The sequence below is a fragment of the Stegodyphus dumicola genome, chromosome 10, assembly GCF_044657685.1.
Source record: "Stegodyphus dumicola isolate Sdum_Otavi_A_Nest chromosome 10, ASM4465768v1".
NCBI classification, from domain to species: Eukaryota; Metazoa; Arthropoda; class Arachnida; order Araneae; family Eresidae; genus Stegodyphus; species Stegodyphus dumicola.
Window position 1 is genome coordinate 122,077,687 of NC_140777.1, and position 26,122 is coordinate 122,103,808.

At 35.3% G+C, this 26,122-nt stretch overlaps 1 protein-coding gene across 1 annotated transcript in view; it reads left to right on the forward strand.

Annotated features, from left to right (window-relative positions):
- Nucleotides 1-26,122, forward strand: part of LOC118194201 (radial spoke head 14 homolog) — a 98,614-nt gene that overhangs the window by 25,484 nt on the left and 47,008 nt on the right. The window contains exons 4-6 of the mRNA XM_085825468.1: nucleotides 2,944-3,078; nucleotides 6,918-6,994; nucleotides 17,859-18,007. Coding sequence (XP_085681594.1) covers nucleotides 2,944-3,078; nucleotides 6,918-6,994; nucleotides 17,859-18,007 — 361 coding nt within the window. The remainder of the gene's footprint in view (nucleotides 1-2,943; nucleotides 3,079-6,917; nucleotides 6,995-17,858; nucleotides 18,008-26,122) is intronic.

The following is a 26,122-nucleotide window of genomic DNA, read 5'->3' on the forward strand; positions in this document are numbered from 1 at the left end:
ATTAAATTATCTGTTGCAGGTTTTGAGCGCTGGAGATTGATATGCAATAATTTGATATTATTATTATAATTAGAGTGTTAGAGGATTTTAGAAAGCTGGATTGCGATATTTGTTTCATTATCTAGACTACTACTAATTGTATTGCATGCGATGTTTGATTCTCTTGACATATCTATGAACGTTGGACAATACTTTACATAAACATGATGATCACATGGATAGTTTGTTCCATTTTGTTTGTTGCTGAGTTCACAATTTATACAATGAAGACTGTTAGATGGACATTCAATTTATTGATGTCTGCCGCCACAGTATGCGCAGTGTGAGTAAAAGGTACAGTCTTTGGAACGATGGCTAAAATCTTAGCAGTTGTAACGTCTATGTGCACCAATGAATTAGGAGGTTGAACTAGCATGCCATCCAATGTGAATGGTATGTAGATTAATGCATTTATGAAATAGTTCAGGTTGACATTCAATGATCTATTTAATCGTGTTAAATTTATCTTTAAGTTTCAATAGAGGTTAAAAATTGGTGATGTCGCTGTTCGTTGCTTTGGCTAATGTATCGCATACCATTTCTGCTGTTGTGTTTTGTGGAAGTTCATGAATTGTGCATTTAGGGGTCCTTAGGTTTGGTATTCTTGTGGGAATTAGGTTGCTGGCGAGCTCTGCATTGCTAAGCTTGCTGTTCAATTCATTTACGTCATTCTTTGAATTGCAATATACTGCTAGCCCACCTTGTTTGATCGGTACAATTTTCTTTATTTGGTACTGAACATTTTCAAGAGGCAGGATGTCTTGTAACTTTTCTTGAAGTTTTGAGACATTTCTGGCATCATTTTCATAAATCAAGAAGTCCAGTTGCTTTTTCTTTTGTTGCAGGACTTGTCATCTGTTCATTTGCAGCATCCGAATGATTGGGTGTCGGTCTTGAGGGTATGATTGCGCTATTATTCGGTGCATAGTCTTTGAAATAGTCCATATCAGGGTGCTGATGGTTTGACTGCAAGGGTGAAAGATTTATAGGTGATGTTGAAGCATCGTTCAGTAGAATAGCTACTGGTTCGGTTGCAGTATCTTGGAAATTGAGTGTTTGTACTGTTGATTTGCAAGAGCAGACGTCTAAAGCACAGTCTTTTAGGAATTCAACGATTGATTTAATTTTGTTACAAAGTTCTTTTGATAGATATCTTTTGTGCTTATTGTCACTCTTTAACAGTGTTATGCATTTGTCGTAAGCATCTTGGATATTCAATCGTATTTCGTCAATTGTATCTGGTATTATGAGGATATTACCTTGTTCCGTAGATTTCAAAGATGCAGGTGATGGTGCTCCTTTTAGGCAGATAGCCCTCGGAGCTTTGTACGATAGTGAAGGATTACGTTATTCAAAATTTGATGGCTCTAGGTACCGTCCTTTCTTCACAATGGGACAGCAATATACATTCACGCAGATTCTTCATAATTTAATTTCTTTACATCTAACACAGGACGATAACATTTGGTGGCAACAATCTGAAAAGTGAAATGGACATTTGTAGCGAAAAAACGCAAAATGCCGTTTCGAAACTAAGAGCCCTTTTGGCTACTGCTATTTTGGGCTTAAAAAAATTAGACAGAACGAAGAAAAGAAAAAGAAAGACAAAGAAAAAAAAAAAAAAAAAAAAGGAGGAAGTGGAGGAAAAGAAAATCGAGAAAAAATAAAGAAAACTGATTGTTCTACCAAAAGAAGTGAATATTAAACATAATTTTTAAAAATCATCCTAAGATTTAAGTACAGCTATTCTTATGCTCTATTATAAAATCTGTTCTTCGTTCTTTTGCAGTTTCACTATATGTTAATAATTTTGGCTCAATAAATTACTTAGAGTAAATACTATGATTCTGATCCTCCTCTCGAATTAAACATTTAAAGCTACGAATAATTACTTTAAAGACTAAACTACGGAAACAACTAAAAACCACTAACAAAACATACTGACGAATTTAGCTTTAACTTCTGAGTGCAAAAATAATACGCAATTTCCTGTTGCCGTGATACAGATTGCAGGGAATTTTATCCTTATTTTACGGTAAAAGAAACAAACCGAAGTAAATGTTAATTGAAAGGATTTTATTTATTACTAAGCACGTGATAAAATTACTTTAAAACAAAATTAGTGATTTCTGCTTGGGACAATGACTAATGCAATTGTACAAAAGTTTAACGGCAAGGAGCGTAGAGTATTTCGATGCCGTCATAAAGTGTTTTCTGATTTCTTCGTTTGAGTCAATCTCCATCGCAAAATCAGGCAGTTTCTGTACTTTTTAAAATAATTCGTTTAACATTTTGCCAATTAAAAACGCTTTATCTTCTTCATTAGCATTCCTTTCCCTGTGCGTTGCTGTTATAAAATCCACCTGTTCTTCGCTCGTCATTTCCAATTAGTTCTTTGACCTGGTCTTCTTTCATATATAAAAATACCTCGCCGTCAGTTGCATTTGCAATTCATACGATTTCTTCGGTTTCATTTTTAGTCAATTTATTTCTAATCATTTAAAATTATTGATAACTTTTGACCAGAGCTGATACTAGCAAGCATTTAGTGTTGATAAATGAGCGTTGAAATCAGCTTAATTGAAATTCTAGCGTTGGAGAGATTGAATGGAAACAATTAAGATAACGCGTATATGTGAAATCGCGTTCTGAAAATTCGCATTCTGCAAGGGCTTACTGTATATCCGGTTTCCATACTTTCAGAGGTTCGCTAAGGCAGTATAAATTCACATTAAATATATAGAAAATTGGACGGGAGGAAAAGCTTCGTTCGTTATATCCGGGATTCATTACAAGCCGGGTTCGAAATAACGGAGTTCAACTGTATTACAGTAGCTTGCTCTATTTTTTTTTTAACATTTCAAATTGAATTTTTAATTATTTCCTTATTTACTTCCTCACAAGCTACAGCAGCTGGACGGCGACAGTTTGAGAAACAACACTTTTATACTGAGGTATTAAAGCTTCTAGATGACGAAAATGAAGAAGTCAGGAAGTCGACGAGCGAAGTTCTCGAACGAATAGCTTTGTCTCCATTCTGTAAGTGAGAAAATGTGCATTATATAATATGTATAATGAAATATTCTTCCATAAGTTGCATTATTTTACTTAGTGAACAGAAAATTTTGAAAATCAAATCTTTTTGTTGCAGCAATCAAATTATCTTATGAATAATTAGTTCTACAACTCACATAACGAGACTCAAAAATAAATGCCGTTCAGATAGGCATAATTCAAGCAAATATAAATTATCGTAACAGGTGATAAATTTCTTTCTCTAATGCATAATTAATCTTCCAAAAAATACACCAGTAAATGGAAGGAACTTTCATACAAGACGAATCATAAGGCAGTCAACTATGGAAACTAGACAGCATCAAATTTCTGCAATCCTATAAATCCTATCGAGTGATATTGGATTTCAAGAAGGCCAAAATAAAGGTGCCAGCATCGCATCCAAGTCGCTTTGGGTTTCTGCTGAAATATGCTTGACTTATTTTTAGAGGGATATCATGCTAATATATTCCTCTAATCGGTTATCTTAGATCACTTCCTTGTTTATGGAAGATGGCACACCTTTCCATATTGCGAAGCATAACCAGATATGACTCGAACAAAGTTACTTCCAGAAATGTCATTGCCAAGCCTCAGCCTAAGTATGAATACCATCGATCACCTCCGGGCTGTATTGATTACCCGATTTGAAATAAACTGATCCAAGATGATTTGAAAATCGACTCTACGGAGGGCCCTATTTCTAAGCTTAAGAGAGTTTCTTCGCCTATGATGCTTCAAATTTTTCAGAAGTCCTCAACTGCCAGATCATTCCAGAAGATAATTTGACCACTTGCTATCCACATACTTAATCACAATTACGTAATTTAGCTTAAATTACTGACTTTTAGTTATTTTTCGTTTATATGACGTGAATTTTGTCTCTCGTTGCTTTCCATCTGATTGCTATGCTTGCAGTACAGGAATCGATAGCCCCTTTACTTTGTAAGTTCCAACCTAGAGTTTACAGCTGAACGTGGGGAACCTTAAGAGCTGGTAAGTTCAGAAAGATAGAAACGTAAAAGTACGAAGGGTTAATTACCCTTTATTATTAAAAATAAATTTAACAGTTGACTCCTCTTGGAGTTTACATCAAAGCCTCCACTTAGGCATGAACTCAGGAATACTAAGAAATAAAACGTAACTAAACTGAAAAGATATAGACGAAGCTATCAAGGTTCTACAAGAGTTGGCTCCTTAACGCTAACTATGAAGGACCTGAAATACGGCTGTACGTTGAAATAGCTTTAAAGAGAGTAGCCTAAAAGGCGAAAGCGCGCTGGTCAGAATCTTTGGCTCTCTAACGAAATCAGTAATAGAACTTCAACTTTAAATACTTGCTCTTCTTTCATTTACCTTTAACCGCGATTTTGAAAACATGTTCTGGCAGGAAATTGTAAGCTGAAATTAAGAAGTATAGGAAAGTGACCTTTAACTCAAAATAAACTGTTAAAAACTTAGGATAAAGCTTACAACTTCATTTTCTTGACCGTTCTCGGAGTTCATCTGCTAGCTCGTCAAAGTTGTCTGCCTTTAAAGACTTAATTTTCTTATATACTCACTAAAGCCTCGTGTGGGGATATATAAGCAACTTCTGATCAGAGCTATATTGGTCTTATTACAGGCTCAACTCAAATTACACAGAGCACTGTTTTCTAGTTTTATCTCCACAAAAACTGAAAATATATACACTTTATAACATGCAATGATTATGGCTGCTTTAAAATAAATTCAACCCCATTTTCAATTTTTTCCACTACGAAAGATTGAAAATAAATATAAGTGAAAAAACATTAGATGTCTAGTTATAATATACTGTGAAATACATAAATATATTGTTGCGTTTTTCTTTTTCTGACACCAATTGTTACGAGGTTCGTAGATTTGAAGTGAATAACAACGACACTTGATGAAGTATCGAAACACACTTTATTTACCAATATTAATCAGGACAGCTCCAAAACACTTTTACAGTCGTCGAAGATCTACTATAAAGCCGCTGGAACAATCAGCGACACAGCCTTCATACTGTCAGGCAATAACAGTGGAGTTTCACTACAAAGCACCAGAATACAGCTCCCGACTCTGATCGGTCGTTCTCAGAACTCCACGTACTCTCGAGACTATCCACGTTACAACTCGTGATGCACTCGACGACACACAGAGCACAGCTCCCGACTTTTCGGTTCAGTCGTTCCCGGAGCTCAACACGCTCTCTCGACGAAGCACTAACCGCGATACACTGTAAGACTCTCGGTGCATTCGACGACCCACTCGGCACTCGCTGCCCGGCTGTCAACTCGATCGACTCCGCAGGGATTGACTCGCTAGACGAGACACCAACTCGATACTAACTATCTCGCACTCCAGACGAGGCACTCTGACTCTCGACGAGGCACACTCTTGATGCTAACTAACTGAAAACCTGCAGGGTTTATATAGCTTTCGGCTTGTGTTCTAAAACATTCTGTGCTAAACCGGTAAAAATTCGTTCCAGAAGGTTCTCCATCAATCCATGGCATATCGCCAATTTTGTCGCCAAATGTCGCTAAATGGGTGATTTTTCGCCAAATGTGGCAACCCTACCTTCCTTTGCCATTTTATGGCAACTCTAAAACTGCTTTGCGGGGAAGCCATCGCACCGCGCCTTGACATTTCGTAACAATATAAATATGTAGAATACACTGGCATACAACAATTAGAGAACAAAACTATTTTTGAAGGTAATGAAAACTCTAAATTTACAATTAAACTAAAAACGGTCTGCCGAGAAAATGTTAAGATGGGTCTATAAAAAGTGAAATGATTGGTAAGCTGGAAGAACGGGTATTGGTCTGAGACATGCAGTAGCTATGTAAATTCCATATTGCTCCTAGCACTATATCGCAGCTTTAAATTGCTTTCAAAAAAATGTAATTGTTTAAATAACTATTGTTGTCGCCCATGAATAACAACAAAAAAAATCAATAATTTCCTCTTTATACAGCTTTATAGGCCAAGAGATACTGACACCAGTCAATGAACTACCATCTGCTACAAACCAATCTCATGAGAGCAATGGATGCTAAATAGTGCGAACCATTGCAAACAGACCATTTCATAAAAGAGAGTTGTCTGTCTATATCTGCTGTGCCTTTGCTATACTTCTGTGCTTTTAAACACTTGCCTAATGATTTTACCCTTTATAGGGATACAGAGAACAAGAGGTTGAGATAAAGATCAGTATTGTAAGATACCGTTAGTGTGCGGTAACTTACTACACTAACGGTATACTGGCAACGTATACTAGCAGTATACTAGCAGCTAAATTAACATTTATTGAGGAATTGCAATTTCCAAACCCATTCTCAGCTACAACAGCAATGTGTCGGATGAAAAAACCATTTAACATTCGAACATTAATCAAGCTCGGTTAACGTCGGCTGTTCTAGCCTTCTGCGGGCGCTTCTTTACATGAAATGGCGAAAGAACATGAGCTCCCGGTCATCCCAGTTTTGACGTACTTCGTTTCCCATACTAAATTGCGCAAACCTGTAGTCTGAGCAAGTAATGCGAAGAAGCACGGCATATAAGAAAGTAACATAAAGTTAATTATTAGTAAAACTTAAGCCAAGCCATGAAATTCTTATTAAACTGATATCAAGTATTTTTAAGCAATAATAACTTTTTTAGTTGTTCTTAAGTAGTATTTTTTCATAACGATACAATTAATTGCATTAAGTGTTATTCATTAGAAGTAAAATGCTTATTCAAAGTGAGTGGTAGTGAAGTTAATCTTGTGCACTTCTTGTGGACGGGAACTTATGATTTACCATACTTTCCAGGTGCTGAATCTCTCGTGAAAGCTGGAGCAATAGCAAAATTAATAAATAGAATACCGGAAGAAACCGAAGATGTTTTGGTAAGTTCCTGGACATCTATGTTAGCGACTTTGAAAAACTGATGTAGTATGCATTACAGTGTGAGGGGAATAAGAGTTATGTTAAAGTCTTTCATCTAGTCTCCAAGAATAAACCAGGTAAATGTCCGTGGCAAGCACACAAGGACTACCAGCTTAAAGAAAGCGATGTCTTTTGCAAGGAATTTGTAAGATTAATTTCTTATTACACGTCACCTGTTAAACCGTCCTCTGTTTCAGAATAGTTTTCACCTTCCAATTTAATTAGAATTCTAAATTCCAAGAATGCTGTCAAACGATGGAAACTTAAAAACGAAAACTTTACTAAAAGCACTTCTTGTGGTACAACTAAAACTTTAAGATTTAGTTATTGCTACTTGCGGGATAACATAAATACAAGTTTTTAAATATGTAGAATGCTCGAAATAATTTACACTGCCTTACTAATCCGGATCCAGCTGCCACAGCTTCTAATCCTACCAGCTAACAAAACGAAATTTCTTATCAAAATCCCCAACGACACAGATCTGGAAGTCTCAAGACGTTTCTAGCCTGTTTTCACAGTTCCCTGCAAAATACATGTTAGGCCGCGATTTAAATCCAATCTAATTTGCATTCTGGTGATGTCTGACAAGAGAAATAGGAGGTACAGGTGAGAATTATCATAAAAATGAATAGTTAAATAAAATCTTAGAAATATTCTGGTAAACTGGTTCGTGTTCGTGTTACACATGAAGAAAACCATGAAAACATCTATGCAGCCGGTCTTCCACCAGAATTTGAATCCGGGTCAAATTCTTGGAAACAATGTTCCACTAACAGGCCAAAGTTCACACTTGTCCACTCGGCACTGGCGGGTCAAAAGGGTGGGGCATTTGTTTTACATTAAACTTTCTGAGCTGCGTTTCAGATGTAATTTATTCAATATGTTGTTACTGTAAATGTTAATAATTTATATTTTCTATTATGATTTGAATTTTAGGTGTTTGTATAGTTTTGAAAGTATTTTTTTAACATATTGTTGCATGAAGATAAGAAAAAGGTAAATAAGGAAAAAATTAAGAATAGTTCTAGCGCCGTAACAGCAAAGATTTCGTCTAAATATTTTAGTGTGAATCAAGGAGCTAAGGAATTAATCGATGACTTTCCAACTGTTAAACTTATTTTTGACCGTAAATTAATTAATGCAATAGCAGATACAGGCATACAATTAACTATTGTTAAGGCTGATATTGTACCAGAAAGATACCGTATGCCCCATGGAAATATTATCCTCACGTCAGCTTTCGGACAATCTTTAAAGGCTCCTTTCATTAACCTACCTTTTGTGATGCATTCTGAAGATGATAAATTTAAGTCACCTATTTTTATAACATGTGCAATGGTTGATAAGTTATGTAATGATTTACTTTTGTCGTTAAGTGCTTTTAATGAGTTAAACGCAGATGATAAACGAAAGTTTAATTTTGAATGCAAAAATATAAACATTACAAATGATAATTTGATTGAAATGCCTTTTTATAAAACTGAAAATTTTGACGAAATATTTAACCATGATAGGGCAAATCTAACTAAGGAAAAGTGTAATGAAACTGTTAAGAAAATAATGGAATGTTGTACTTTTATATATGAAGTCACAGGTAAGGATGTCTCTAAAGGTAGCACGAAACAAGTTGGTGTATTTAATTATGGCAAAGCACACGAGGGCTATCTGCCTAAGGCGAGGGATGCCTTCGTGGAGGACTTTCTAAGGGAAACTGACTCGTATACACGTTACACATGGGGAAAACCACGAAAACGCCCATGCAGCCAGCCCATTCTCGGGATTCGAACCTCGGACCGAACTACCAGTAACACGAAACAAGATCAACGTGTTTCGGATTCAGAACTTTTTCGAGTTCAACAAATGAATGATCCATCTTTAAAAACATGCTGGCAAGATGCTAAGAATGGGAGTAATAACTTTATTGTTACTGAAAAAGTTTTGTATCATAAAGATAAAATTTTAGGAGAAAGAGTTCACCAGTTAGTTGTTCCTAAGGAAAGAAGAAAACTTTTGGACTTAGCTCACTCTGGCTTATCGGGAGGTCACCTGCGAACCAAGAAGACAGCCGAACGATTGATATATTCCTTCTATTGGCCTGAAATCAAGAAAAAGGTGAATGAATGTCGTAATACTTACCAACTTCAAGCTAAATAGCGTCCCTTTGATGAAGTTCCGATGACGCCAGTAACATATCCTAACGAACCATTCCAGGTAATTAATGTGGATATCCTCGGACCTCTAGAACCAAGCTGTTGAGGTTATAAATATGTTCTGTGTGCTGTTGATCAATGTTCAAAATGGCCTGAAGCGGTACCTTTGAAGAATCTGAAAGCCAAATCAACATGCGATGCGTTGTTGCAAATCGTTACACGCACTAGAATTCCTCAGATTGTTGCTTCGGATCAAGGAACTAATTTTACTGCTTCGTTGATTCAAGAGTTTTTGAAACGGATAATTTGAAGATGAAGTTAGAAAAAGCTGTTGAATGCGCAGGACTTGCAGTTGTTGGAAAGTAACAAGCTTATGCATTCTAACTTAACCGGAAGATTCGACATAAAGAATTTAAGGAAGGTGACAGTGTTATAGTCTTAATCCCTGATTGTGAAAACAAAGTTTATGCCAGATGTACCAGATCTCTTACGATCATCAAAAAGCACACTAATTATAGTTATATAGTGCAAATGCCTGACAATTCTTCGAAGCGCGTTCACGCAAACAAGATACGAGAGTTCAAGACTGCTGTGAATAATATCGGTGTGACATATGATACATACATTGATTTCGGAGAAGTTGAAAACATTCCAAGAATTGTTCCATTAAAAGCAGAAGAACACTATTCCTATGAAGAATGTGGTCTTACGCACCTTGAACTGCATAAGAGAAAAGAACTCATATAATTTTTAAGAAAGCATACCAATCTAAGGCCTGGTATTTCAAAAATTATCAATGCTGGAGAACATAACACCAAACTAAAGCCTGAAAGTGTGCCAAAGAACCAGAAACCGTACCAGATGCCTGAAGATCTAAAAAGTGAAGTTGATCGACAAATAGATAAGCTATTACAGCTAGGGTTAATCGTTGAATCAGAGAGTGAATATGCGCATCCAGTAGTTTAAACTACACAATTGTGTGTCCAAAAAAGATGGAAGGGTCAGATTATGTGTGGACTATCGATACCCGAACTCACAGATGGAAACTAATACCTTTCCCAAGAAAAACACAGTAGACCTAATTTACCAAGTATCAAAGTCCAAATACATTACTTTGATTGATCTTCTTAAAGAATAGTGGCAGATACGACTGAAACCTGAGTGCCAACTTTTAACGTCGTTTGTGACGCACCGAGAATAATATCCTTTGCAGTTTTACCCTTTGGATTAAAGAATGCCGCCGCAACTTTTCAGAGGATTATGGAGCAAGCTTCTCGCCAAACATAAAGACTATGCCGATTCTTATATTGATGACGTAATTATATTTTCCGATGACGAATACACATCTGAAACATCTTAATAAAGTTTTAAGTACGCTCTGGTTCATACGAACCTGACCCGGAAAATGTTGAAGCCCTACAGAATTTAGAAGTTCCCCGTACTAAGAAAGATTTTTAAGAAGCATTTTAGGCCTATTATCATATTACTGATCTTACGTACCCAATTTTTCTCCAACCTTTAACTGCATTGACAAAAAGAAGAGCTTCGAACGAAATTACTTGGCTGAAGGAACTTGTTTTGCTCAGTAAGATAAAAACAGTGTAGGACACACAATAGCCTTTGCTAGCAAATAGTTGACTGAGAGTCAGAGAAATTATACTGTTATTGAAGAGGAAGCTTTTCCCATTATCTTTGCCCTAGAGAAATTTGAAACCTATATATATTTAGTTCTGAGATCGTCATCGTTAGTGATTATAACCCTCTCAAATTTCTCACCGAATGTTCCTCACAAAGTTCTCGGTTTGTAACACTGGGCTTTAGCATTACAACGAGTTTATGCAGTGATTGAAAAGAAAATACCATATTAACATAGATTCATTATCTCGATTAACTACCTGTTGCTTAACAAGAAATCATAGGTTCGAAAATCTGAGCCGACACTTTTTAAAACACCAACATTTATTTTACACGCCATTTCTAATTCTACAAAATCTTAAATGCAACTAACTATCAAACAGAAAAGTAGACGTAGACGTAATGATGTGTCTGGGCACGTGATCCTCGTGACAGACGAATTCTTTAGGGTTGCCACAGAAAGGCGGTGTGCCGCCACAATTCTCCCACCTTTTGAGTGGATGGCTACACACTCAAAACATAAAACTTACATCAATATAAATGATGGTTATATAACAAAGAAAATGACTTAATACTTAAATCATATTACTTGAAAACAAAATTAATACTGAGAAATGATACAACAATAATAGCACAAAAAATTAAATTATAATAACTCAAAGACATAAATTACATTATTCGTGATTTTACAATTCTACCACTACTGGTGGTGAAAGGAACTTGCTCATTTTGAGTATTATCTATTATATTATCCAGTTCCAATCTGAACAATCTCTGTATTGGTCTCAAGAACTCTAATTATTGCTTTTTACAACAGCAACTCTTATGTTGCCATCTCGACCAGGGATCACCCGAATAACGCGTGTTCAATTCCAATATGCACGGTTTTTATTTTGATCCTCCAGTAAGACAATTTCTCCTACAGAGAGTGGTTTATTTTTGTAATTTCTGGTAGACTGCTGTCTTAACTGCCCTAGATACTCAGAGCGAAATCTCACTCTTAACAATTCTCTCATTCTCTGGAGATACTTCGCTCTTCTACTCAATTTTTCTTTGTCCACATTGTCAATATCAGGTACACCCGACTGTGGAGTTTCATGCAGAAATTTTTCTGGAGTTAAAGGCAAGGGATCTTCAATATCGTCAGACACGTACGTAAGTGATCTTGAGTTGACAATTCTTTCACAATCACACAATACGGTGAGTAACTCTTCATAACCAAGAGAAGCACGACCTAAAATTTTTCTTAATATTTGTTTTACAATTTGTATTAAACGCTTCCACCATCCACCCCACCAAGCGGCGGATGGAGGATTAAATTTCCATTGTATTCTCTTTTCAGCAGCCCTAGAGCAGAGGCTGTCCCAGTCAATGGTTTGCAGAACTCTCTCTGCACCCACAAAATTTAACCAGTTCCATATGGATAGCACGATAAACCGCACACGTGAAGAGCACAATATATGATTTTCATCCATCCGTTAAATGCAAGGGTCCGGCAAGATCACACGATTTCAAAAATGGCTGAATGACGAACCCTATCATTTGGTAAAATGCCTGGGACTGTCTCTATTCTTTTAGCCCTAAATCTCTGGCATGTTACACATTTTACTATACAGTTCCTTATAGTTTTACGTGATTTTAAGATCCAGTATCTTTCTCTTAAATGCGACATCAATAATGTAGTACCTGCATGCAACAAATCTTTGTGTGCACTTAATATCAATAATTTGACTACTGGATGCTCAGAAAGTAATATGATGGGAAACTTAAAGCTGTTAGAGTCGTCACGATAAGCAACATTAGACTTAGCTCTTATTAGACCCTGACTATCGACAAATGGTCTGAGTCGTCTTAGCTTATCATCTGTTTCACCATTAAACGACTCTTTTTGTATTAATAACATAAAAGCTATTTCTCCCCTTTCTATTTCAGATACAGTTAAATCCTTAGAATGGTTGTTATTATTATTCTTACGTACATTATTATAAAATCTGAATATCCATGATAACATTCTTACAATTTTCTTAAATGATGAGAAATACTTATAGTACCATCCAACACAATTATCACTCTTTGCCAACGTAACAATAACTGTCTTACGTATTTCTGAATTAACCAAATCTTCATCTGGTTCATCATTAGATTTAGGCCAATTTGCCTCATCTTGTCGTAACCAATCAGGTCCCTCCCACCATTTTCGTTCTATTAATTGTTCTGCATAACAACCTCTAGAAAGTAGGTCAGCAGGATTGAGACTACCAGAGACATGTCGCCATACAGTGGGGGAAGTTAAAGACCTGATTTCCTGTACACAATTAAAAACGAATGCTCCCCAACGTTGATTTCGCCGTATCCAACTTAAAGCCGTCGAGGAGTCAGTCCAACAGTGAATACGGACTTCATGTAGGCCAATATCATTAATAACTGAAGACAATAACCTAGAACCAATATTACAAGCCAGAAGTTCTAATCGAGGAATCGTAATAGGTTTTAAAGGAGCTACTCTCGATCTTGCGTGTATCAAACTAACCTTCACCTTTTTGCCACTCTGTACTCTTAAAAAGACGCATGCACCATACGCACTTTTACTACTGTCACAAAATAGATGTATACTCACAGCTTCATTTATAGATCTGAGACCTATCCTAGGTATTTGGATACTGGATAGCGAGTACAACTTTTTATGCTAAAACCTAAACTTTTTAGTTAATTCATCGGGAAGAGCATCGTCCCATTTAAGCCTTAAATTCCAAGTTTCCTGTAAAATTAGTTTTGGAATCAACATTACAGGAGCCGTATGCCCTATAACGTCAAACACCTGATGAGCTACTGCTAAAACTAGCCTTTTAGTAACTGGGTCATCCAATTTTATATCTTGACTTATTTTGCAGGATAAGGTATCTGTAACTGTATGCCATACAAAGCCCAAAACAGACACATCTCCTTCCGTGGAGAAATCTTCCTCTGGCACAACACTTCTTATATTGGATTTCCAGAATCTTAAATTAAAATGACCCGAAGCCATAATTATTTGTGATTCATTTACAAACTTTCTCATTTCTATTTCTGAATTCATACTAGCCACACAGTTGTCTACGTAAAAGGATGCTTTCAAAGTCTCCGCTGTATGACTTAAGCTTTCGGGAACTACACTCAAATGATATTGTATTGTAGCGGCCAATAAATACGGACTACACGTAATACCAAAAACTACCCTTCTATACCGATACAGTCCTACTTCTTGATTATCCCTACTGAGCCACATAAATCTCAAAAAGTCTCGATCTTTTTCCCTTATAGATATTTGCAAGAACGCTTTTTCTATATCTGAAGTGACACCAACGTAATACTTTCGAAACCGATTAAAAATCGAAGGTATAATTTCAATTAAATTTGGTCCAGTAGATAAACAATCGTTCAATGATGGGTAACCAGGCGAATGAGAACTTGCATTAAACACTGGTCTTATACTCGTGCTACCATTTTCTTTAACAACCGCTCTATGAGGTAAATAATGTACACCCTTATATTTATTCTTATCCGGTACTTTTTCAATTATCCCGAGTGCTAACCAGTTCTGGAAAACGTCTCCGTAAGCGTCAAAATTTCCCGCAGTCATTAATTTTCTTTTAGTACTTACAAGACATTTTTCTGCTATCACTTTGTTTTCGGGTAAAAGCGAGCTATCCGACACCCAAGGTAATGCTACTTCGTACCTTCCCTCTGAATTTACGGTAAGAGTCTCTTCAAAATATTTTTTCGTATCCTCCTGTAACTGAGTTTTGGTTTTACTTACTGAAGGTTCACCCCCTAATACCCAAAACATCTAACTTCCAGAGATCACTAATACATTGACCCTTCACTAACAGAAAAGAAATTAGGAGGGATGCAGAGTATTTATCGTAGTTGGCTCAGTGCCAGTAAATTTACCCATAACAGTCCAGCCTAACTGCGTATGCACCGCGCTGACGCCGCACATAAGGGGAACAATTTTTCCAGTTAGCAACTTGCCAGCAAAATCCGCACCAATTAGTAATTTTATCTCTTTATCTACCTTACATGTACCATTTTCTAAATCACTTAATTTGATACCATGTAACTTGAGTTCGCGTAACCACGAACCAGATGGGAGTTGCTTAATTTCAGAACAAATTTTGTTTTGACCAAGTACCTCTAATTTACACTTATATTTACTATATATATATTGCTTACTTCAATAACATAGTTTTTATATACATTTTCTGAAGTCTCAACTCCACCAAAAAGAAATTGCTTAATTTTTGATTCACCAATACACTTACAATTTAACCTTTGAGCAACATCATTACATAAATATGATTTCATTGAACCACTATCATAAATTGCTCGTACAAACATTTCTTTAGAACCATTCCGAATTTTTACAATTAAAGTTTGAAGATATACATCTGATACCTTAACATAGTTATTAAGAATGCCTGTTTTGTTTTCGTCATTCCCTAACTTTGTGGCACTTTTTGTTTTGTTAGAAGGCAAATCAGGGCACATGATCACAAAATGTTGATTTTTACATAAGGTACACCTATGTTTAGCTGTGCACTGATTTGCTCTATGGTTTTCTTAAGGCACACAAAACAAACATTCTTTTTCTTAATAATATCTTTCTTACATTCTAAACTCATTAAAGATGCATCTTTACAACTTTCAGACAAATGGGATTTTTCACAAAAAATACAAGTATCAGACTTTTTATTAAATTTTAGACTTTTTATTTTTTAAAAATTTTGAAAATTTTCATTACACTTACTACTATTACTACTATTTGCATTAATTAGTTCACATACAGTTGGAACAACAGGTTTTGTGTCAAGAAACTTATTTTTCTTATTACTTACTTTATCAGAACCCAAAACCTCACGGGTAATTTTAACTCTAAATTCAGTTTCTACTTCCCTTTTTAGAAAATCAATCAATGACTCCAAATCACTCTTACCTGTTGTTTCAGGAGACATACCTCGTTGTCTTTCCCAAATTTGTATTAAATCAGCAGGAAGTGCTCGTTCTTTGAGATACTCCACGGCTTTTTCGTAATTTTCTTCCGTAGCAGGAAAACTCTCCACTGTTGCTCTTGGCGCAGTCTCAGGTTTCGTAGATTGTAGTAGATAATGAAACTTGTCTCTCTTGTCGATGCGAGTATCTTCATGTATTTTATTAAACCTTGTCCAAAACGTCAACCACTTTCGGGAGTCTCCATCGAACTTCACCAGTTCGATCTCTGGCAATTTCTGTTTTGCGGCTGTAACTATTCCTGATGAAGAACCGCTATTCAATGAACCAGTAGAAGGCTGTGAACACATATCCTTTTTCCTGTTGGCTTTTACTTTCAACGTAGATAATTTATCGTAATATTCTTGAGCTGCACTAAATTCTCTTTCGTATTCTTCTTCAGTACAGCCTTTTTTCTGTAGAAGTTCCAAAAAAGAGTCATCAGTATGTCGTAAAGTTTTATACTTCTCTGAAATTTGATCTAAATAAATTTCTAAATCATCCAAATCCGGAGAATCTGATCGTATCAGTTCTTCTAACTTATTAGCTGTTTTCGTAAATACACTCCTAATTGCTTTCCGCTTCTGTTTTAGTGTTTCTAAATCATCCATGTTTGCACCTAGGAACTTCTCTTAGTTTCGTAAATTATCAAGTGTCGAAATCGATAATGTCACCCTGTGACATCAATCCTGGCTGGCTCGCCAAATTTGTTGCTTAACAAGTAAATCATAGGTTCGAAAATCTGAGCCGACACTTTTTAAAACACCAACATTTATTTTACACGCCATTTCTAATTCTACAAAATCTTAAATGCAACTAACTATCAAACAGAAAAGCAGACGTAGACGTAATGATGCGTCTGGGCACGTGATCCTCGTGACAGACGAATTCTTTAGGGTTGCCACAGAAAGGCAGTGTGTCGCCACACTACCCATCACTGGAAGCATGACTGAAAGTCGATAACGTTTGAAACGTTATGAATTATGAACTATGAAACATTTTGATTATTTAGTTTGAACATTTTTATTAGAGCTAAAATGCTAAACCTTTGAACGTTATTGTAATATATTTTATTATTTAGCCATTGTTTGCTTAACGTTTAATATGTGTGTGTGTGTGTGTGTGTGATTATGGCAAAGCCTCGAGGGCTATCTGCCTAACAACGTTTAATATGAATGATTGATTTGTATTGTATTGTTTATATGACAGCTGCTTATATGTTTATGATGATGTGAAAGACTTAGGATTTAAGTTTGAAAAGTTAATTTTTGGTTACATTTTTAAATGATTAAGATTATTGAATTTATATTAAAGTATATTAAAGTAACTTTAATTTAAAATAGAAAGCATTGGTTAATTAACTTCGAAAATTTCATGAATGTTAGTTATTTTTGTTTCAAGAAATGTTTATATGTGGATCTGACAGGCCATTAAAAGATGCAATTAAATCTTTTAGATGGAAGGTATGACGACTTGATGACTACGCATGCGCGGTTTTTTAGCCGAACGGCGTTCAACGCCTCTCTCTCACGGGACTTACAATGTGAAACGTGTATACGAGCCAGTTCCCTTAGAATGTCCTCCACGAAGGCATCCCTCCCCTTAGGCAGATAGCCCTAGAGTGCTTTGCCATAATTAAATAAACCAAACGAAACCAACCTCACGTGACTTACAAAAGAAGAGAAGCGACTGATAGTAACGAAAGCAACTCGCTCTTATGTTAGCTTAACCATGATAAATGTGGTGCTGTTTTGTGTGTGTGTGTGTGTGTTAACTATTTATTTTGTTCGTGTGATAATAAAGTGTTCGTGTCATTAAATGTATGTTGTATAAGATCCCCACATTACATTCACGTCCACGTTAAGTAGTAAATGTAATCCAGAACGCAAGCATGATGAATGTATGACACTACTGTAAAAATTAAAGAGGCTTCTTATATTGAGGTGTTATAGTTTTTATACACGTAAAACTGACACACCTCTTGACAAAACTTTGTTATATATTATTACAGGTACCTCTGTTGCAGACATTACATATATGCTGCCTTTTGGACCCTGACAAAGGTTTACTAGCGAATGGATTAGAAATATTAATGCCTCTGTTGAAAAGTTCACATCCGAGAGTGAGAGAAAAAGCTGCAACCGTGTTCAAGGATCTTACGTAATATCAAAATATTATATCTGATTATGCTCGAACAGATTTGTTTACGAAACCTTTCTTCAGTGAAAGATAAGCATTTAATTGAAATGGGTTGAAGGGACTTCTTAATTCAGACTAGCGAAGATTTTCAGAAACAACAAGCTTAAAATAAACTGTTTGCAGGATTATTGAAAAAGAATGAAGCGATTTCATTAGGCTTAACATATTTTTTATTTTAATTTTTTTTTTTTTTTTTTTTTTTTTTTTTTTTTAGAATTACAAATATTGTCTATTCTTGAGAAGAATTCGTGTTCCCGAATATCATTATTTTCTTTTAGAGTGCATAGCAATTCTTTGGCAGAAGATGGTACAAATTTACCTGTTTTTCTTTCCTGAAGTTGACAAATTAATTCAGAATTTGTCAAATTTTCATTCCCCTTTCTCATCAGAACACCAAAATGACTGTTAGTGTTATAACCAATATAAGAAACAAACTTTTCTTCAAGTTTGTATTTTTTCACACACTTCAAAAGATACCGAGTCAAAATTTGAGCAGTTTCACCTGACATTTCATCGAAATTTGAACGTTTAACCTGAATTTCCTCCTCCAGACTGAAATATCTTACAACAATAGGAACAAATTTTACTTCACTTCTGTTTAAGTAGATGTTAATACCATCGTTACTGTTATATAATTAATGTTTATCAAAGAATGTAACACGTTATCAAATATAATTGGCGAAATAACGTTAACAGTAACTGTCCCAGTTTTGGTTCTAGTAGACGAAAATTTTGGGTCATATAACTTTTTAACCAGTTTAGACGTGCAGTCTGATGTTATAAGATATTTTCTTCGTCGTTCCAGCATGACTTCTTGATGTAACGGTAGCACACTATTCGAGAGGTCCAGGTCTGAGTCTCGGAGAGAGCGCTGCTTATTTTACACGTCTCCGGCATCAAAAAACATAATGATTCTACAGAGGCGCCCGAACTAAAAGGTGGCGGATAATAATTCACCACCACCAGGATTTGGTGATTTGGTCTCCTAATCCCTAATCGCCCTTTAAAAGAGGGAATATATAAGGTAGAGATTACGCTGAAAACTTGTTATAATGTGTTCCTTCTGGCATGTCTTCGGGGTGTAACGGTAGCTCCCTGGGCGAGAGATCTACGTTCGAGTTCCGGCAAGGGCATTGCTCCTTTTTCACATCTCCAGCATCAAAAAATCTATTGACTCTACGATGTTTTGAAACTGAGTTCGTTTCTGGAAGTGTAGTATGAATATCTAGCTTCTTTAGCAGCATACTCCAAGTCACTGTTATTATTGGTCACATCTTTGACTTTACAAAATCTTTTGTATTTACGAAAGGTAGCATTAATAGAATCCTATGTTTAACTGCTTTCACGTAGACTTACTATCACCCTTTCCTTTATGTGCAATAGAAAATTCCCCAGTACATAGTGTGCAAAAACCATGTTCATTGTTACTGTCATTACAAAATTTGTATACCTCTTGCAGGTTAACATTAAACACTGATTTCCTTTTGCCCATCGTTAAACTACGGAACGAAAACCAAATAGAGGTAAAATGATCAAAAACGCGTAGAAGAGTTACTTCACAGACGAAGACAATGTAAACACATAACCCATGTTGTATTGCCAAACGACTAAGAAAAAATTGTGGCGAGACCAGTAGCCACGCCTCCGTCAAAATCGACGTCAGCGCTTCCTTCAAGGTGGCTTAGAGATGCACGGCCGTAAGAGAATATTTTAAAACGCGATGTCAAACATATTGGCCTAAAATTTAAAAAAAAAAAAATCCGTCAGCCATAAAATTTTCAAACTTTGGTTAACACTAAAAAACGAGGACTGCCCGGGCTAATCTCAGATGTATGGTAAGCCTGCTTCATGGAGCTTTTATTTTATTAAGGATAAAAGACTTCATTCGAAAAAATAAGTATTCTACTGATAACGAAGTTTCATTTCTTATGGTAGAGGTTCTCAACTGGGGGTAAATTCTATCCTGGGGGCAATTTCGTAGCTTCAAGGGGAGATTTTTATTTAGCTTTTAAATACTTAGTTTTAACTTAATAGTGTTATAGATTGCTGTGGAAGGAATTAATTAAACTGAAAAACACGCAAATCTCATACAACAAACGCTAATCAATGAACTCAGCTCTCTTGAGAAAGTTAATTACACCCTAAAGTAAAATGACGCAAGAAAGATTGCCATTACAAATCTATTTGTTCTTTAGATTATTTAGCCAAATATCTACTCCATGTTACTCTCTTCTTGAATATTGTATGTGTTACTACAATCAAAGGTTTAAACAATGATAGGACCTCAGTGACGCGTATCGTAATATCTATTCATGGTTACACTCTTCTTTCACATTCTATATCGCCGATATCATAGGATCTCGAAGCTGCGTATCCAAATATCCACTCATTGTAACTCTCTTCTGTAATATTATACATCACTGCAATCATAGCATTAAACAATCATGGAACTTCGGAGATCGATGTCATGGCGTCCAAAAATGCTATAGAAACCAAATGGCGATTTTCCTTTCGTACATCCACCTATAATTGCGACCTCCTTCAGTCTGCTGTCGAGAGGGCAAAATTTCCACAAAAACTGTCTCTCACTCAGGCTTGGAAGTGGCGGCAAACTTGATGTTGTTTAGAAAGCAAGAAGCTAGATCGTAAAACGCCGGCGCTGGCATTCAGTTATATAACTCCATGTTACATTCCCACCCTCGGTAGGAGGAAAAAATTGACGTTGGGATAAATTGACGAACAACTGTGGCCGTTTCTAATGTTGATACATGCTCGGCCTGACTCTTGCCGCTGCAAAATCTAAAACATTACGCATATAAATGTTCACATAAATAACACAGATTACGCATTTTCTTCAGTACATATAAATATTTTTGCATAGATATGTACAATAGGAATAAATTGGAAAATGAAAGATATGAGTCACACAACTTTCTTCTATTTTCACTGCATACTAAGTAATTCTTAGCATATTTCTGCGTTACAAAAAAGTACATATTTGCATCTTACATCGCCTAAATTTTCATGCTTTCTTATTACACGTTCTGTAAATTAAGGTATCTCTCCATTCATTAATACAATTATATATACATTTTTTACACCTTCATTTCCTTCTTTTTACACTTTTCATATTTATACATTACAACCACTTCTCATTTTCCATAACATTTAAGGAATTTTTACATTTTGATATTTAATTTTACATTCAAAATCCGCAGAATATGTTTAGCAGTCTAAGTGGGATCTACATATAATCTGAGTTATTTCCCTTTACTTGGTCACATTATAATTTCATAGGGAGATTTAAAATATTTGTTTTTCTAATAAATCTTTTACTTATTACAATTCATTAGATTATGTCTATAGACCATCCAACTCTACCGAAGCTGTGCAATGAGCGCTTTATTACATTTAAATTAAGCCGCTATTATTTACAGTCATTATTAAATTGTCTAGTTTCTAACCATGATGCACATAGCAAAATCTTGTTCAAACCCGAATGAATTTTCCGAATCTGAAATTTTTTATTTTCCTAATCCTCATCCTCTGCAGCCTCAGTTCGCGAAACTTTTCGTAGAAACAACTTGCTTATGTGGATTTTATGTGGCTTATGTGGATTTATTTTGTAACCCAATTTTACTATGTAAATATATCATTCAGTACCTTCTTAATAATTTCATATGGCCCCATAGATTTCGGGTTTAACACTCTACCGTCATTAAAATTTTGCATAGAAACTTTATCCCCTAATTTTAATTCCGCGATTTATTTCCCTTTCAAATATTTTTTGTACAGTTAAAGTATTCATCCTCATTAAACTTTACTTATTTCTCCCTTATTGCTATTTAATTTAATATTCTGGCATACTGATCAAAATCCTCTACTAGTTAAGGCGATATCTATGGCAGCATTTAAGGTTATACCAAAAAAAAAAAAAAATAAAGCATTTACTGGCGAAAAATTGAGTTACGTAATGTTTTACATTGTTATAATGTAATTTAAATATTAACCTTTTGTGGTGCTCGAATATATTTCTTTTGAAATTGCTGCACTAGACTCCTTCCCCCTGTAAACTCTTTCAGTCAACCCATTCGCTGATGAATAATCAATAGAACTCTTTCTGTGTTCTATATTTAGTGATTTTAAAAATTATTTTAATTCTGTAGAACAAAAATAGGAACAGTGTCTGATTACATAATATTGGGGATGCCACATCCTGCAAAATAGACATTTATTATTTTATAATGGACTGAGAAGGGCTGTTGTTTAATAGAATTGTTTCTAATTACCTGGAGCAGTAATCAATGACAGTGACATAAAACTTGTTATCTGTGGATCCTGGAAATTTCCCTACTATATCACAAGCCATTTTCCCCCTCTCCCGGTGGAGGTCTCTCTGAAGAATCAAACGTGGCCTAGTGTTTTGTGGTTTTGATTTACTTCAAGCAATTTCTATAATTTCCTACAAATTTTTGGTTCGCTGTACATATTTTTCCAGTAATATATTACTTTCACGAACTCGTACGTGTTTTAAGCACCGAAATGAAGCGCATGAACAGTTTGCAGTACATCTTTAATTCAAGTCTTAGGTATTAAAGTCTTATTTTGTACACTTCCGTGTTTCGTTCTGAGGCTGTGAATTTTAATGTTATCATTAATGCATCTGTATGACTATCAATAAAGTATTGCTCTACCATATCTATGTGGTTAGTTTCTGCAATGTTTTATTATTCTGCAATTTTTTTATAATTGTTCTTATATATGGATTCTCTTGCTGTTTGCTAATTATGTTTCAATAGACAGATTGTCATTGATACTAAAAATATTAGTACTGTTTGCCTCAACTTCATCTGAAACTTTTGATAAGTAATCAATCGGGTTCTTGAAACCAGGAATATGCTCCATAGTGTACTGAAATTGCTGCAGATATGATAACAGCGTGCTACAATGTCTGGCTGCTTGTCAAGAATGTTAATGGTTTGGCACCAAGGCAATATTATTCAAGCTCTTCGCATATGAATGTTCGTAAAAATGCTTTACGGATCTGAAAATTGCCTAAAGTTCTGTCCTGATTGAAGGGTACCTAGCTTCAGAAGATACTAAGATCTTCGAGTAAATTATGCTGGATAAAACCTTATCATTGTGCTTCTGCAATCTCAAGGCATCTCTGTCAAAATATAAAGGTTTATCATTTTCTATATTTTTATTGTGGACTTCTCTAAGATTAACTCTTGTATCTTATCTAAGGCATTCTTGCACAGCTGATTCCATATGAATGGAATATTTTTTGTTGAGCTCACCATTGGCTTTATAATTTCTGCATAAATGAAAATTAGGTGCCACAACAGTTTACCATACCTATGAATGTATATACTTCTTCCACATTTCTCGGTCTGGTAAATTTTGCCACTTTTTGAATATTCTCCTCCGATGAAGCGAAACCTTTCTTATTCACATTATAGTGTTCCGTGGCCCCAACTTGTCAACAACTATGGTAGTGACTGCTATGAACTGTAAATTACACAAACTTGTAAGAAGGGTTTTAAAGCCCTTTTTATTCCACTTTAGAAATAACAGCTGCGTTCACTTGACGCTCACAAACTACGCCGACCCGGCGGTTTAACAAAACAGAAATGTGAAACTAAAAAATAAATGACAGGATGAATAAATAACAAATCACTACCTACGAGGCTCTTAAATAGTAACTAACTTAACCGCGTTCTAAGATACAGCTGAGATTCAGCGAGCTTACTGATTAAGCAGTTGAAATATTCAGCGAACTGCCGAAATAGGCACACAGGCCGAAACGCGCGGCTCTTAAATTTCTACCTAGCAACCTTCACGCTCGCGATTCAAGAAGAACACATACAAACTCGTTTCCCTTCTATTTAAACTCAACTTACTTCTGCTAAAATTTGAATATACTGCGCGTTCTACTACAATTTACATACTCTGGTGTTGGCAATCTAAGGGAAAGTAAAGGCTTGACAGGAAAGATAGCTTAAAATAAATGTTAGTTAAAATAAATATAAACCCTACAACATAAAAACCTAAATAAGTAATTTCTTTCTTACAGAACTACATTTTGTCTCGGTCTAATGTTAACTTTTTAAAATTTATCAACCGCTTCATACAAAATATTTACTAGCTCATTTATGTTGTTAGCTGCTATAATTATGTAATCTAAAAAAATACTGTGAATTTGGGTCCTGCATATCACCTAAGCACCTTGATATTAGAGTAGGGAATTACTCAAATGAGTTCTTGGAACCAAAAGGCAACTTAGTCCTCTGAAAATTGCCAAGTTCTATGCCTACAGAATACTGCCATCCTGAATCATAATTTACTGGAACTAGATGGTGTTCTTTTTTTCCAAAATTACTGAGGAAATAAAACATAATATTGATATTCAATGATGCCTGTTTCCAATAATTTCGCTATTTCCTTTTGTGCATATTTCTTGGCAATATGAGGAATAGTATACGATTTGGTCCCAATTGGGAAGTTATGTAGTAAATTAAACTGTGGCACCATAACATCTGTTTCTCCAAGAATGGAGTACGATTTCGGAAACACCGCTGAGTTTTCATGAGAATTTCAATTACTTTTTGTTTCTTATTCCTTCTCTAATTGGTTGAAATCATCATTATCGGGGACTAGCTCCTTCTTTCATAGGTTTCTAATTTCTTTTAACATAATATGATTAATTTTTAAATTGTGCTGTTCTATAGGCTTCTGAAATTGATTTTCCTCTTTCTCATATATTTTACTAATCCTTTAACCCTTTCTTAAAACAATTTTGGAATTAGAATTGTTTTCAGTTCCTTGTGAAAATATATTTTTTGTCATTTATCTCATGCATTGATTCAGTCATATCCATTTTTTCTATTTTTTTTTAATATGGGGCAAATAATAATTGTAGGTTTTGTTGCATATTAGCTGAGATGCATAATTTTACTATTTCTGCCGTATTAGGAAGAATTTTAGTGTGTAATACTACTCTTACAATATATGAATTATTTTTTCGATCTTATTGTCCACCTCTTCTGCATTACTGTTGGCATATTTTTTTTACTCCATAAATCAAAGTAGGTGTTATCAATAATTAATTGATTTTTATTTGTATCTTTAAGTATCTTATTTTTCTGTCTAAAATCATAGCCCTGAAATCATTTGATATTTTTCACTCTGGTTGTGTTGTATAACAAAAAACTGGTTACCAGCCATTTATTTCCTAAACAATAAATTTACAGCAGATAAATAAGGGACGGTGGCATTATTCAGTGTACGTATTCTTACAGATCTGCTTATGTACTGAAACTTTATATAATTTACTACTAATTGCAAGGTGTCTGGCTATATCAAGATTACATTTGTACCTGTATCCAGCAACGATGCTATCACGAAGTCACCAAATTAACATTTATTATTGGCAATACTGTTAGTCTGACATGAAGCTACTAATTTTTGTTCATCATCTTTCTCAACTACTGCATTCTCAACATTTTTCTTGAGTTTTATAGTTTTAATTTCTTTATTTGTATCTCTTATTATTATTTTTCTCATTTATTCTCTCTTTAATTTCTCTATGTTTGCTTGAGTAATACTCAGCTTATTTAGGAGAATGTAATTGGTTTAAATCGTTCTTACAAGCATTATACGAGGGCTATCCAGAAAGTAGATTACGTTTTGGAATAAAAAAATAAACAAAGTATAGGAAACAAATTTTATTATATACAGATGAAAGCCACACTCAAATACTACTTTTCTACATAGTCACCATACAAATTAAGGCATTTATCGTAGCGATGTACGAGCTTGGAAATTCCTTCGTCGAAAAATTCGGCCGCCTGCGCCTTCAACCACTTCGTTACCTCTTCTTGCAGCTGTGCGTCGTCATCAAAACGCTGCATAGCCAGCCACTTCTTCATTGCTGGGAATAGGTGGAAGTCGCTCGGTGCCAGGTCGGGACTGTCCGGCGGATGAGGAAACAACTCCCACTTAAAAGATTCAAGAAATTTACGAGTGACATTTGCCGTGTGGGGCCGGGCGTTGTCGTGAATCAACAAGATCTTA